General features: G+C 40.1%; 1 protein-coding gene across 3 annotated transcripts; it reads right to left on the bottom strand.

Annotated features, from left to right (window-relative positions):
- Positions 1–1,978: 1,978 nt before the first annotated feature.
- LOC131236613 (chloroplast processing peptidase-like) lies at positions 1,979–8,369 on the bottom strand. Of its 3 annotated transcripts, XM_058233903.1 has the most exons (7): positions 7,619–8,368; positions 4,193–4,267; positions 4,031–4,099; positions 3,181–3,267; positions 2,744–2,811; positions 2,553–2,652; positions 1,979–2,423 (listed from the first exon to the last, which is right to left on the bottom strand). In XM_058233903.1, exons 1-6 carry the CDS (start codon positions 7,913–7,915, stop codon positions 2,583–2,585), a joined length of 666 nt encoding a protein of 221 aa, XP_058089886.1. In that variant the 5' UTR covers positions 7,916–8,368; the 3' UTR covers positions 1,979–2,423; positions 2,553–2,582. The 3 variants fall into 3 exon arrangements, 2 of the variants coding, with proteins under 2 accessions (XP_058089886.1, XP_058089887.1); XM_058233904.1 differs by lacking the exon at positions 4,193–4,267 and having other exon boundaries at positions 7,619–8,369; XR_009166805.1 differs by lacking the exon at positions 1,979–2,423 and having other exon boundaries at positions 2,580–2,652; positions 2,998–3,267.
- Between the last annotated feature and the right edge of the window lie 5,726 nt (positions 8,370–14,095).

Here is a 14,095-nt window from a genome sequence, read left to right as displayed (position 1 = left end):
TCGGGCATGGTCCATCAACTGCTTGATGACCCATGAGATTGATTATCTGGATCACAGAACCTATGTACCCCGTTTGTACAATATTTGGGTGGACGATAGTGTTATTATGCATATCTGTGGACGAAGATGTTTCTTAGTTAAAAATGAATAGCATCCGCCTGAGATTTTTCAGTTGCCAGCCTTACTTCATCTTACACCCAAACATGACAGTGGAGCACGCCTTGTCATTCATATGTCATCTCTTGTCTTGATAAAGATTTTTGAAGACTTTTTTCAGGATGTGCGTTGCTTAGCCTCAGTTTGGCAGGTACTTTTGGGGAAAATAAAAATTATGGGCCTTGGCTGATTTTGGGCTAATGGGGCCAACGTTTTGTGATCCAGGGCGTTGATCTGATGGGCCACACTAGTGTGACCCATGCCCCCAAAAATTTCCCAGATTGAAAATTTGGCCATTTTTATTGGATCCATGTTCAAATGAGGCCCCTCAGATGAACCGTTGGATGATCAAACCATGAGCCTATTGTTTACAAATTAAATACTCAGGGCCCCCATGGAAAAATATATTATATATATACCATTGGGCCGAGGATCATATGATCCTTCTCCCTCCCAAGACCCCCGGTTAAAAGACAAAAAAGAAAAAAAGAGTATGTATATGCTTGGGCCCACTCTGTATGTATTAGATTGCAAGGGAATGATGACCTGCGTTGGATGCTCGTTGATTTGTGAATGCTACCAAATGCGTTATCCACAAACTCAGTTTTGTTCAACATGGCCCAAACCTGGCCCAGTTCCATGAAGGGCCAAAATAGTCCAGGCACTGCTCTGTGGGGCCCACCTTGATCTATTGATTTTATCCACGCTGTCCATCCATTTTATTATAGGCTATGAGCCCAAACATGAGGCAGATCCAAGGCTCAAGTGGACTAGACAGTGGGGATTGAACACCCATCATTGAAAACTTATTGAAGCCGCAGAAGTTTCGGATCAAGCTTCTAACTGTCAGTGTCATTATCACCGCTGCTTCCCGTGGTGTTGTCCGCTTGATCTCTGGATCTGACTCATTTTTTTGACTCATACCCTAAAATAATCTAGAAAAATGGATGGACAGCCTGGATAAAACCCATAGATCACGGTGGGCCTGCAAACCTCTGACTGGATTGGAGGGGTGGAAGAGAGAGAAATGGAGGTTGGAGGATAGGGTTGTTGGAGAGAAAAAAAGGGGGGTGGTCATGTGAAATCCACCCCGATGGTCAGGCATGTCACGGGGTGGTAGGTCGAGGGATAGAAAATAAGTCCCATCCGTGATTCAGGTGGACCACACAAATTAGAAACAACATACAGGGCAATGCACACCTTTCAAACCTTTCAAACTGTTTCTCCCAGTGTGACCCAACTGAATTATAAATGGGCAAGTTGATTTCATATAATCATTACGGTGGGCCATGTAATAATCGAGTCTCTCGCCCAACCGTTTCCTGGACTTTGGTTTGTCGTGGTCCTTGTAATTACACATCGTATGGTCGGAGCTGATTTCACATGCAGGCCAAGCATCCCCATAAATACTGGAGACGTTCTATGAGCCCACGTGGCATATCTGAGATATCCAACAGCTGGGCCACATTGATTAGATCTTCTTACTAAAGAAACAGGCCGATTCCCATCTCGGATGGGTTACCAGTATAAAACAGATGGCTGTCAAAATAGTTCTCTCTACTCACAGCCATTGGTTTTGTACAGTACAACCCACCAAAGTGAAAAGGCCTGATTTTTTTGGGGCAGAGGATCTAAACAGTGGCCCACCCGGTGGAAAGCTCGGATCTGACACCACATTCCAAATTGGCACATCTACTTGCACGAGGATGGGTATGCTTATTGAACCTCAACATTCTGACCAAGCCTGTCTCAAGACAACAGAGCAAACACGAATTGCAGCTACATGCCAGTGATTAAAATAAATAAATCAGGTAACCAAAAAGAAAGAAAATCCAAGGATGATAATAAGCAAAATGGAAGGTTCCTGTCAACACAAATCAACCAGGCGACTACAGCAGTTTTATAACAACAGACAATTCTAGGACTGGCATCCATAAGTGCTGATCTGCAGCTGAAGTTGTAATTGATAAACAGCATAAGAAGACACAGGAGTATGAAATCGTTCCTGCAAATAGAGTAAATAATTGCGCCTCTTGAATATCAGTTTGCATTTTGATGAAACTGTCGAGCCCAACTGCAATAACTAGTTAAAATGATCATATAGCATCCATATTGAAGGACTAGGCTTCAAAACCATAATCACGCCTCTATGAAGTCAGACTTGAAAGGAATGTAACTGCAATGTGAGGGGTTTCTTCCTCACTGGAAATACAAAACACCAAGCTGATGGTAGTGCGTTCATTTCCTTTTAATGCAGCTAACTGAGGCTGCATCCACAGAAGAAAGGAAAAAAGAAGAAGAAGAAGAAGAAGACAAGAAAGAAAAGAACACAGCCTTGATCACAAAAGAGAATGAATGAAGAAAAGCAGTCAAACCAATTCTTTTGGGACCCCAACCTGACCAAATCCGCTCCCTGCTACTTGAAATCACTGGTGTGATGGCCTTGAACAAGTCATGACATATCTCCCTACTATGTTTCTGATAGGAAGAGGTCCCCTGTAATCAGAAGCCAATGAGAGAACTGAGTTTGGCTAAACGAGAAATGATAAAACTAAGGTCATCTTTCACAGTGCAATAGAGTGCTCACCAAGAATGGGAATCAAAGCTGATGTTGCGATGGTCACCCATCACATAAACATGATCTTTCGGCACAATCTGCACAAGCAAAATAACATGGAATGATGGCATGAGTTGTTTAAAGGTTCCCAAATGAAAAGAACTGATATGGCGGGGCAGGCCAAGCAGACTGCGCATCGTCTGAGGCTCATGACAAAAATCCCAGTGATATCATGAAGCTCTCAGATGTCAACAACATGGAGCCAACAAGGTTGATTCTCTTACATTCTCGCTCCCCACTCTCTCGCTCGCTCGCTCTCCCTTTTTTGTCATGCGATGGTGAACTCTGCATTAAGAACTGACAAGAACCTTGCCTACTCCGAAATGTTGTTCAAGAAAACGCTCTGCTGGTAGCCAAAATATAGATAATTTGACGGGAAACAGCATGATAAGAAAATAGGGGCACACAGTTGCACTCAGTCTATAAGTTGGCCGTTCTGCTATGAAATCTTCAATCCGGGCAATTCCATTAATATAGAGCAGCCCATGATGAACCTACAAGACGGATTAGAAAGGGAAACATCAACATCTTAAAGAAGATAAGAAAGAAAGAAAAATAAGAAAACTTTCTGAAACCCTATGACATAATGGAGATGGATTGCATACTACAATATTCCCCACATGGAATAACAGTCTGTATTTGTATCATATCATGGAGATGGGTTGCGTAGTGTAGTTTCTGTTAAAAAAAACTAAGAGACGTTTTACAAGATTAATGTATTTGTATAAAAATCAGAAGGCCTTGTTTAACACAACGTTACTAAATTGTCAGCCCCCTACATTTTCTGTTATCCTGATGATCAATCATCTGCAATCTTGATCACTATTTTGGTTCCATATGCCTAGCATAGATTAGCTTGTAATGTCAATCTATATTCAGATTGTAGAGATTTATACTTCTATTTATGCAACAACATGCATATATGTATAACATTATGCATGGGCGATAAATAAAATAATATACATCATTTCACATAAAAATTACAATATCAATTTGTATATAAAATTGCAGTGCAGATGAATTAGAAATTAGAAGATTCAAGCTATTGTTTTAATTTGGTATACATCTTGCTATAATAGGGTAGAGTATACAGAATGCATAAATTTCTTTCTTTCTTGTCCTCCTTTTATATAAAAAAAAACCATAAATTCCTATCCTTAGATCCTTAGTTGCTACATCTATAACAATTATGCAAACATACAAGGAACATGGGACATCGCGACATAAGCTAAGATATTTATATTACACGAGGCGTACCTCAACAATATCTCCAGCTTTTGCTACGATTCTTTTAATGAAAACATCTTCCTTCTTGAATCGCGTATCCTACACATTTTAAAATAAAAAGAAAAGGATCAGATTTAAACATAACATCAATAAAACAGGCAAAAACATACGAGTTCAATTTACCAACCAAACCTGTAACACTAGCTCCGTAGGTGCTCTGAAAAGTATTATATCATTGACAGCAGGGCTTTTGACGTAATATGAAACCTGAAAGAGGAATGTTAATTGCAAATAGATTTTTTATTTATTTTTAGTTAGTCTTTGAAAATGAGCATCCCTTACACATGAGCCTATCATTTTTCAAACATAGTACATGAATGTTGTCAAATTGGGAGGATCAAAATCAAATCCGTATAGCATTCCCTCTAGAAAATTCAATTTGATCATACAATCTAGGATTTTGGACAATCCATTGCAAATATCAAATCCTTCAAAAAAAAAAACTGCATACATCAAACTTCACAAATTTAAAACGGGTTGATGATCTCTAGCAGCTATTATTACACTTACAATTTTGAACCAGCACTATGGCTGGCAATGAGATCAATAGAGCTCCACATCTCAGCTAGCCCAAACACAACAAAGCTAATGGTTGCAATCAATGCATTAAAGTACAAAAATGCAGCAAGAAGACAGCCATATGAGGAGATCTGTTGCATATATGTTTCAGATATATAGTGTATGCCACTCATGTATCTTGTGTTTCAATTAAATGTGCACACATGTATCATCCATAAAGTATATGAACATACATGATGAGATATACATATATCCACCAAAGGATGCATCCTTTCATAATTATAAATGCATGTATTCACCAAAGGATGCATGGATGTATTTATTGCATTAATTTAATTCACGTAATATGACTCTTCGCCAAAGGTTACCTAAAACCTATATAAACCCTACCTTAGGGGGGCGTTTGGATGCCTGTAACATTTCTAAAATGTAACAAAGTTACAGGTGGGATTGTTGCAGTTAGTGTTTGGGGGAGGAAAGTCACAGGTAACTTTCTCTCAACCTCTAACTTTCTTATAGGAGAAAGAGGCAAAAATGATACAAGCACTTGAGTCGTTTTTTAAGTTACTCGTATCTTTGATATAGGTAACGGTTGGAAATTTTGAAATCAAAATTTCTGAAAAGAATTGCAGCTTGCATTGAATAAGCCTACCTATATTCAGATCGAGTGAAGGCTGAATGGCCATTGAAGGCTATGAGGCTGCATTCAGATGCAATAAAGGCTGCCAAGCTGCCATTGGGGAGAATCGCAACTATATTAAAGCCGGTTGGTGGCCCTTTTATTATATAAACAACTTCTCCCCCTCCAGCATCTCCATATCCCTCTTTCAGTCTCCTTCTCCCTCTTCCATCGGGTTCTAACAAGGTTGCCTTAAGAAAAATCCTTTCTTTTTTATTCTCTCCCTTTTTCCTTTTTTTTTTGGTGGTTTGTTTATCTTCTTCTTTTTTCCTTTGGGTCGGAGTTGACGGACGTTGTTTGGCTAGGAGGGATGGGTAATGGTTGGTGTTAAGTGGAGCCCACCATCTTGTATGTGTTTTATCCACGTCGTCCATCCATTCTTTCGGATTATTTTAAGCTTTAATTCAAAAAATGAGGCATATCTAAATCTCAGGTGGACCACACCACAAGGAAATGGTCATGATTGAAAGTCCATTAAAAAACTCCTAGGGCCCACTGTGATGTTTGTTTGACATCCAACCTATCAATTAGGTCATAAAGACTTGGATGAAGGGAAAAAAATATCAATTTGATCCAAAACATTGGTGGCCCACTAGAAGTTTTAAATGGTGGGCATTCAATCAACACTATTTCCAATGATGTGGTCCACTTAAGATTTGAATGTACCTCATTTTTGGGCTCATGCCTTAAAATGATCCGGAATAGTGGATGGATGGCGTGGATAAAACAAATGCATCATGGTAGGGCCCACATAACATGTTGGCAGCCAAATCACAGTAGTCAGCTAAAAGTGACTACTAGTGATGGTGCTAGGTGGGGCTCACCATGATTTATGTGTTATATCCATGTCATCCATCCATTTCTTATTATTATTTTAGGGGATCAACCCAAAAATTTAGGAACATCCAACTCTCACATGGACCACACCGCATCCACATTAGAAGCATTTCGAAAACGTGGGCCCACTTTTATGGCCCACCTGTTGATTAATTTAGCCTAAGAATTAGACAAACTATTCATTTACATGGGCTTAATAAAATGGAATATTTGTATCAAAGCTTTTTTATGTATCAATCTGATTTTTCAACAATTCGCTACTTCAAGCTCTGGTTGGTGTGAATATACAACTTATTACTTATAACTAAGTTACATGTTATCCAAATACAAAAACTAAATTACCTATAAGTAAGTTACAACTTGTATCCAAATAGAATTACGTATAACTTTCTTTCTCCTATACATAAGTTAAACTTAAAGAACTTACAAGCATCCAAACAGAATTACATGTAACTTTCTTTCACCTATAAGTATGTTACACTTAAAGAACTTACAAGCATCCAAACAGACCCTTAGCCCATTTGAAGAGCATCAAAAATCTTCTTTACTCTTTCTCTCCTCTTTAAATTTGTCTTGTTTCTTGAGTAAGGTTAAAAAGACAATAGTCTATCTTTTTTGTAGTACAAACCAACTACGGACATTATTCTGGTACTGCAACCAGATATAAACTTTGTGAGGGCCTAGGCTTTGTTGAATTCTGGAGACAGTAAGCAAGAGCTCAGTTGTACCATTTGAGAGGCGTAAACTATCTTCAAGAAGTGACATTGTAGCATGTTTTTTAGCCGAAATTCTTCAAGTGGGCCATCCACCAAACAACAAATCTAACAAGATCTATCGGCCATCCGATTGATGGAATAGGGTGAAAGATCAATCATGTGTCTACTGAACTCCCCTGGGGCAATAAATAACACAGACAAACGGGTTAAATTTTGAGGAGAATGATCAGATATTTAGGTTCATACAAACACTTGATGACAGCAATGACAGTAGCCACTAGGATCCGCCTCATGACACTAAAGCATGACCCATAAACGAGCCAATCAGCAAAGCTATACACCCCTTCCTAGAACGAGATATCATATAATGCTCCAACTGAAGGTTTGTAAAGAACATTCGGACTTTCAGTTTGTATATCTGGGGCCCATATTTCAGCAATCCAAATCACTGTACAAGGGGTATCATGTTAGATGGCCCATCAACCAAACATCTCTCAGATTTAAAGATCTCAACCACTGAATATCCAGCCATTTTCTTTGTTAAAAGTCTATTTATAGGCCACCACTGATACAGCTCTTCCAAATCGCCGCTAACTGAACCGAACACAATTATTGAAATTAACACTATCAATTCATACAAAATACATCGATCACCATTCAATCCACATTCAAAAATTACCTCTGCTATGATTCTCTTACTGATTTTATTATTATTATTATTTTGTCCTAATCAATTCCATTGTCAAATGAAATAAAAAAAAAAAAAAAGAAACGAAAAGAAAAGATCATCAGGAACCGTTCATTTACCTTTTCAGCAATTATCCGATCGCCAACGCGCAGAGTAGGATACATTGACGATGATGGTATGAAGCGGATCTCGACAAACATCAACAGCGACCATACCATTCCAAGCAATACAATGCTCTTCAGCGCGTCAAAACTCAGCCACCGCAAGAATCCCCATCTCTTCCCCCCATCACTCCCCTTACCAGCCGACGGCATCGCTACCGTCCGATCGGGCGGGGACATTAGAAGCTCATTGCAGGGCATCCATCGGGACAACGTCAGGAAATAGAAGAACTCTGAAAGTTTCAAGAAACTCATGGTTTTGCAGGAACGGACGGTGGATGATGGTGATGGGATGGCGATGCGATCAGGCTTCGAAGGGTTTGAAACGGACGGTCAGGATGCGGATGCGGCGGAGGCGTTGGAAAGAGAAGGAATGGAGGGTGTGGATGGAGCAGAAGAGGGGAAGAGTGAGGATGGGGCCTGCGGTGCGGCTTTTGAGCTCGAGAAGCAGATCGAGTAGGTTCTTCTCGTCGGACCAAGATGATGACGATGATGGTTCGTCTATGGATGATGATGATGACGACGCTGGGCAAGGGGAAGTACAGATGAGGAAGGCTAGGAGGAGAAGGTAGATGAGATCTATAGGCATAATTCGACGGCTGTGATTAGATGTATCGAGAGATGAGAGTCATGGCCTCTTCTCTTCTTCTCTTCCTTTGCTGCTGCTGCTGCAATGGGAGAGGGAGAGAGGGAGAGGGAGTCAGTCAAGACAGACCGCGGGTAGTCATTTGATATTTTGGCAGTGTGATAGACCATTGTATATTTTCAGTTTTAACCGTCCAATAAATGTCCACCAATCTAAAATTCTAAATTATAAAATAAGGTGTAGCTTTTGGTCCATGATATATCTGATCTTTGGAAATAATTTGGACGGTTTAATTTAACTTGTATGACACTTGGACGCAATTTCTAAAAGCCCGCGTATCATCAATCAGACCACCTCAGAGATTTTATTTTATTATTTTTTTATTTTTTAAAAACCAATTTAACACCATTTTTTCAAAGAACGCGGATTGCGTCCTAACCCCGCCTGTCTCCAGAAGGGAACGGGCAGGGGCTCCGAGTGGCAACCGTGATATATGGATTTTATCCACACCGTTCATCCATTTCTAAGTGTAATTTTATAGAATAGGACAAAATTTTAGGAATATCTAAATATCAAGTGGACCACACCACAGGAAGCAGAGGTGATAAGGACGTTTACCGTTGAAACTCTCCTTGGGCCCACTGTGATTCTTAATTACCATCCAAACTATTCATAATGTTGCATAGACCTAGATGAATGGAAAACAGAAATATCAGCTCGATCCATAACTTCTGTAGCCCCCAATAAGTTTTCAACTGTAAAAGTTTAATTCTAACTATGTGGTCCACTAGTATCTTGAATCTGCCTCAGTTTTGGGATTAGTTCCTAAAATGATACGGAAAAATGGATGAACAGTGTGGATAAGACCCATACATCACGGTGGCCACTAGGAGCCACTGCCCGTTCCCAGCTGGGGACGAGCGGGGGTAGGACACAATCCGCGTCCGGCCCATCGTGGATGGAACATATATCTAAAATTACACTGATCAAGCAATATTAACCATCCATGTTTGACACTGTGCCATATGTACGGTGAAGATTAACTTACCTTTTTCATCCGGCGCTAAATAAAGTCTCGCCTGGGTTTGTTTGTCCGTCGCGATTCAAGATGAGATGGTCCGATGATTTGAACCGTCCATATTCTCTTTACTACCAATAGTAACGTACCCTATCGTAGTAACGCTTCACTGGTAATCCTAACCTTTGAATTTTAGATTTGAATGTTATCCATTGAAAATTTTAATTTCATGGTTCTAAGTTCAGCTACAAACAATGACCTTGCAATCTAGCTTAACTTACCTAAAATAATCTTCATTGAATGTACCATAACATGAACGGTTCCGATCATCGATTCACTCAGAATGTGGGGCCCTATGGGCGGCGGCACGCTCTTGATCGTAAGGCGCGAAAGATGCAGAACGAAGTTCTGTCGCGCACCGACGAGGCCACGACTGTTGTTTTTTGGGAGGTGCGCCCCTATTTCCTTGGTGCCTAAGTTTTCGGTGTATGATTATGGTGATTGTTGAGCATATTCTTTTTAATTTGTGGTGTCTAATTGATCGTTCTCATGGTAGATTTGAATGTTGATCTAGGCCGTCCAAATCATAGGGTCCATCATGGATGAATCATAGCCTTTAAATTGAAATGTTAAAAATATTCTAAGTGTCCAAGAAACGGTAACCCGGTGAGAACTTGAAGACAAAATGGGCAATGCTCATCAAATTAAATGAGAGAATTGGACGGCTAAGATATGCCTAATGGAAGTGGGTGGTATGATTTTAATTGGCATATTACTATAGTCTATACCTGTTTGCCACGGTAGACATGACTACGAATTTAAAATGTGTTGAATTATCACCGTAGTCAGACGAATAATTGAAACGGGTTTCGGACAGCCTTCCTCCATTGACGGGAGAAATACATGGGTACTCCTGCAGTGTATGGTTATCCGAATACCTGCACTCATCTACCGTACATGGAACATACTTGGATGAATCTAAACCATCAAAATCTTCTTGAGTTTGGATTCAATGATCTTTGTTCGACTGAAAAGACCATTGATCAAAGGTTGGGATCATATAATCAAAATGAACTGAGGAACGTGTCCCGCTCAGGCATGCAATGCATGTTCACATGTGGAGATCTTCGCTTTGTAATCTGGACCACTAGTTAATAGATCCCCACTAGTGGACCATGGCCCAAAATCTCCTCCATATAAAAATCTCAGCCTGTCAGTTTGTGGCCCTCAGATAGACGGTTGAAAAGAGAAATGCAGAATCAGTGCTCGGTCAACTGAGAAAAGTCCCATATTCGTGAGTGGATTCTTCCAGTACGAGAGATGCTGGGGACGCATCGGCCATCACTGGTGGGTTGCTGCTGACCAATGGACGGTTATCTGTTTTTGCAGGTCAGTGATGGAAAAGTTGGGATTGTCCCATCACAGATATTCAATGAACGTGAATGGTCCAGTATAGTGATGCCTAACATGGCAGCGGTCTGAAACGTGCTCGTGATAATATGGTTTCAGCTAGTCCCGGTGGGTGTGCCATCAAGGTGCAACTGTGCAAGAACTGAGCCATGGAAGAGGTGGCTCCAGCCGTTCCGGGGTGGCGATTAGGGCTGAAAGTCCGGCGGGTTGGGTCGAGTCCAGCGGATTGGGTCGGGGATCCTCAACCCTAACCCAACCTCTTGGGAATTCTCAACCCAAGCCCAACGCCGGCGGGCTCGGTCGGGTTGGCCGGTTTGTTCAGGTAAATATATGTTAATACTTTCATTATTACATTAGTTTATTATATTTTCAATGCAAGTCTTATTTTTTGTACCTATAGTTTTATTAATTGTATATGTAGTTATTTATAGTAAAAAAGTTTATTTTTTCTAAACAAACATGCTAAAATAAAGGACAAGTACTCTTTTAAAAGTTGTATTGTGTATCAAGCAATCTATTTGGGAGAGAGAAATCCAACCTATCTTGTTAGCTCGAGTCATTGGAAATGACTTGGACCAATGAAACCCGACGGCATTGGAATTTCCTGTGTGCCTTCAACACAGACGATCAACAATCGATTATAATTAATTTATAAGGAACTTATATATTGATCGGGTTTAGTTTGGGTTGGGTTGGGTTGGGTTGGGTTGGGTCGGGCAACCCAAAACCTCAACCCGAGCCCAACCCAAGTTTTATCGGGTTGGTGTTTATATGGCCCAAGCCAAAGACCAAACACGATATATCTTGCCCAAGCCCAACCCAATGTCGGGTCGGTCCTGGTCGGTCGGGTTGAACCTGTCCAACTTTCAGCCCTAGTGGCAATGGCTCAATTAGGGTCCTGGGTGGGCCCAAGCCCGACAGTAGTCTTATAAGGGCCTGTTTGGTCATTGGGATTAAATGGTATGGAATTGTATTTGATGGGATTAACACTATTAGGGTGTGTTTGGATGGCGGCCCACATTGCACTACATTGTATATTATAATATATTTCACATGATGCAGCAGCTCTAACCAAACGTCCACACGTGGTACGTCGGCGGGCCGAGTACGTCGCCGAACCTATTTTCAAAATCCACGCGGCTCGATTTCATTGTACATTGTAGAGATTGGAAAAAAAAAAACTTTCATCGAAAGCATGTTCGGCGGACAATTTGAAAGCCCTACTCCCCCCTTCTCTACAGCGGGGTTTTCACCTGTTTCTCTTACGATCGGATGTGGGAGATCCTGGTGCAGTACTCCTAGCTACAGACCTCCAAGATCGGGTGTTGTCACTGATTCACGTAGCTTTTATCGGAGATCCCTAAAGCTTCCCTTCCTCTGTCCTCCTTCCATCCAAAAAATCATGTGAGTCATTTCGCAATTACAGGGTAAGCCTTACTGATGCTTTACAAAAGGTCTATTATACAACCTTCTTGCTTGAAGAAAGCTGTCACTATTCACGTTTGGACGAGGTGGATGTTATCCAGAGATTGTATTTCTCTATCTCTTGTACTCACCACATTTCCAAATATTTGAATACGACGATGACAAGTAGGCGCAGGATACCCAAAACAAGATTTCCCTGGCATCTGAATCTTCCGGATATACTGCGCATCTACAGAGTATCCGGAGAGAGAGATTCATTATACTGCCACATGCGACATGACCTGTGCATGTCAACAACATTGGGCGTGCTGATCAGCACTGCTCGTCATAACCATTTCTGGAAACTCTATATAACATTATGTTGCCTTCCATCTTCTCACAATCGATTCTTAAATGGTTACCTTTTGCCTTGTGTCCAACTCTTGTTTATTAGGCCAGGTAAACACTGCAAGTCTGTGTTACAATGTCTTATACTATATCGAACATGCTTCTTCCCATTTGAAATCTTCCCTATATACGTCTGATGAAATCAGTCTATGCGCTGATAGTATTTCAGTTTTATGAATATTTCTATGTTCGTGGCCAGATTAAAATCTGATCATATATAGTCAGACTCATACGTTGTTAACTATGAGTTATCTTCATAATGCCATGTTCAATGAATATTTGTAGATTTATGATGTCTTTTTTGCATCCCTCTTGTGCAGTAGAGTTTCGAATATGTGCTTATCCTCAGAGTAATCAGTATATTGCATTATATAACTATTTATAGGTGCGTGTTTTACTGGTCAACCTATCCTAATTGTCGTGGTTGCTATTACTAATATGATAGACCCTGATTGTATTAGATGACATTTTTGTTGGTTACTTCATAACTGTCTGTAAATCATATTTATTACTATTCTCGTCTATATCCTGTGTTATGTCTGATATGGAAATGGTTTTCATGTTATAGATGAAAATAGAGCTACGATATATTCACAATAATGTTTGTAATCGATGTAGTGTGTTAAGAAAAAAAACCCTGCATATTATATCATAATGTGGCTGTACATTTGGGATTTTAATGATATTTGCATCTGTAAATGCAACGAAACTTGAAAAAAATAATAGGTCAGTTCCCCATTGCTGTCATGGGGTCTCGTAGTGGTGACTCTAGCCGCGAGGATTCATCCAATAGTGACTAAAATGAAAATAAAATTGCAGCTGCTCTAACTGCAATTGCAGGTTTTGCATGTATTATGGGAGCTACTGAATATTATCACCGCTACTGTATGAAGTCGTTGTCTCGAGATTATCATGTAGCTAGAAATAGATTTGTTAATGGAATTATAAGTAAGAGTGATGTTGACTGTCTTGCACAGCTAAGAATTAGTCACGATAAGTATTTTGAGTTATGTTCTTTTTTAAGAGGTAGAAATTTGCTGAGTGATAGAAAAAGATGCAGTTTAGATGAATAAGTTATCATATTCCTTCATACTATTGGTCACAATGTGCAAAAACCGTGTCATTGGTCATCGGTTTTCACGATTTGGAGAAACTGTCAGTCGACACTTCAATAGAGTTCTTGATGTTGTAATTGGTCTTTATCCGGAATATGTCAGGTTTCCGGGTTTATATACCCTAAAAGAAATATCCGATAATCTAATGTGGAGCCCCTACTTTCAGGTATTACAATCTCATAATGTTGTAATTATGATACAATTACTTTTATGTTTGTATAATAAGAACCTAAAATGTAATATGAATGTTGCTTGTAGGATTGCATTGGGGTTCTCGATGACACCCACATTCCTGCTTATTTGCCGAAAGACGCAAGTGCAACATTTCGAAATCGAAAAGGTTTTCTGTCCTAAAACGTAATGGCAACCTGTATGTTTGATATGAAATTCGTATATGTGCTAGCGGGTTGGGATAGTTCTGCCTTCGATGCTCGTGTATTGCAAAATGTATTAACTCATCGCCTTGATTGTTTCCTAGTATCTCATGGTAATGA

Source organism: Magnolia sinica, chromosome 2, assembly GCF_029962835.1.
Source record: "Magnolia sinica isolate HGM2019 chromosome 2, MsV1, whole genome shotgun sequence".
NCBI classification, from domain to species: Eukaryota; Viridiplantae; Streptophyta; class Magnoliopsida; order Magnoliales; family Magnoliaceae; genus Magnolia; species Magnolia sinica.
This window is presented reverse-complemented; position numbering and strand designations above follow the sequence as displayed.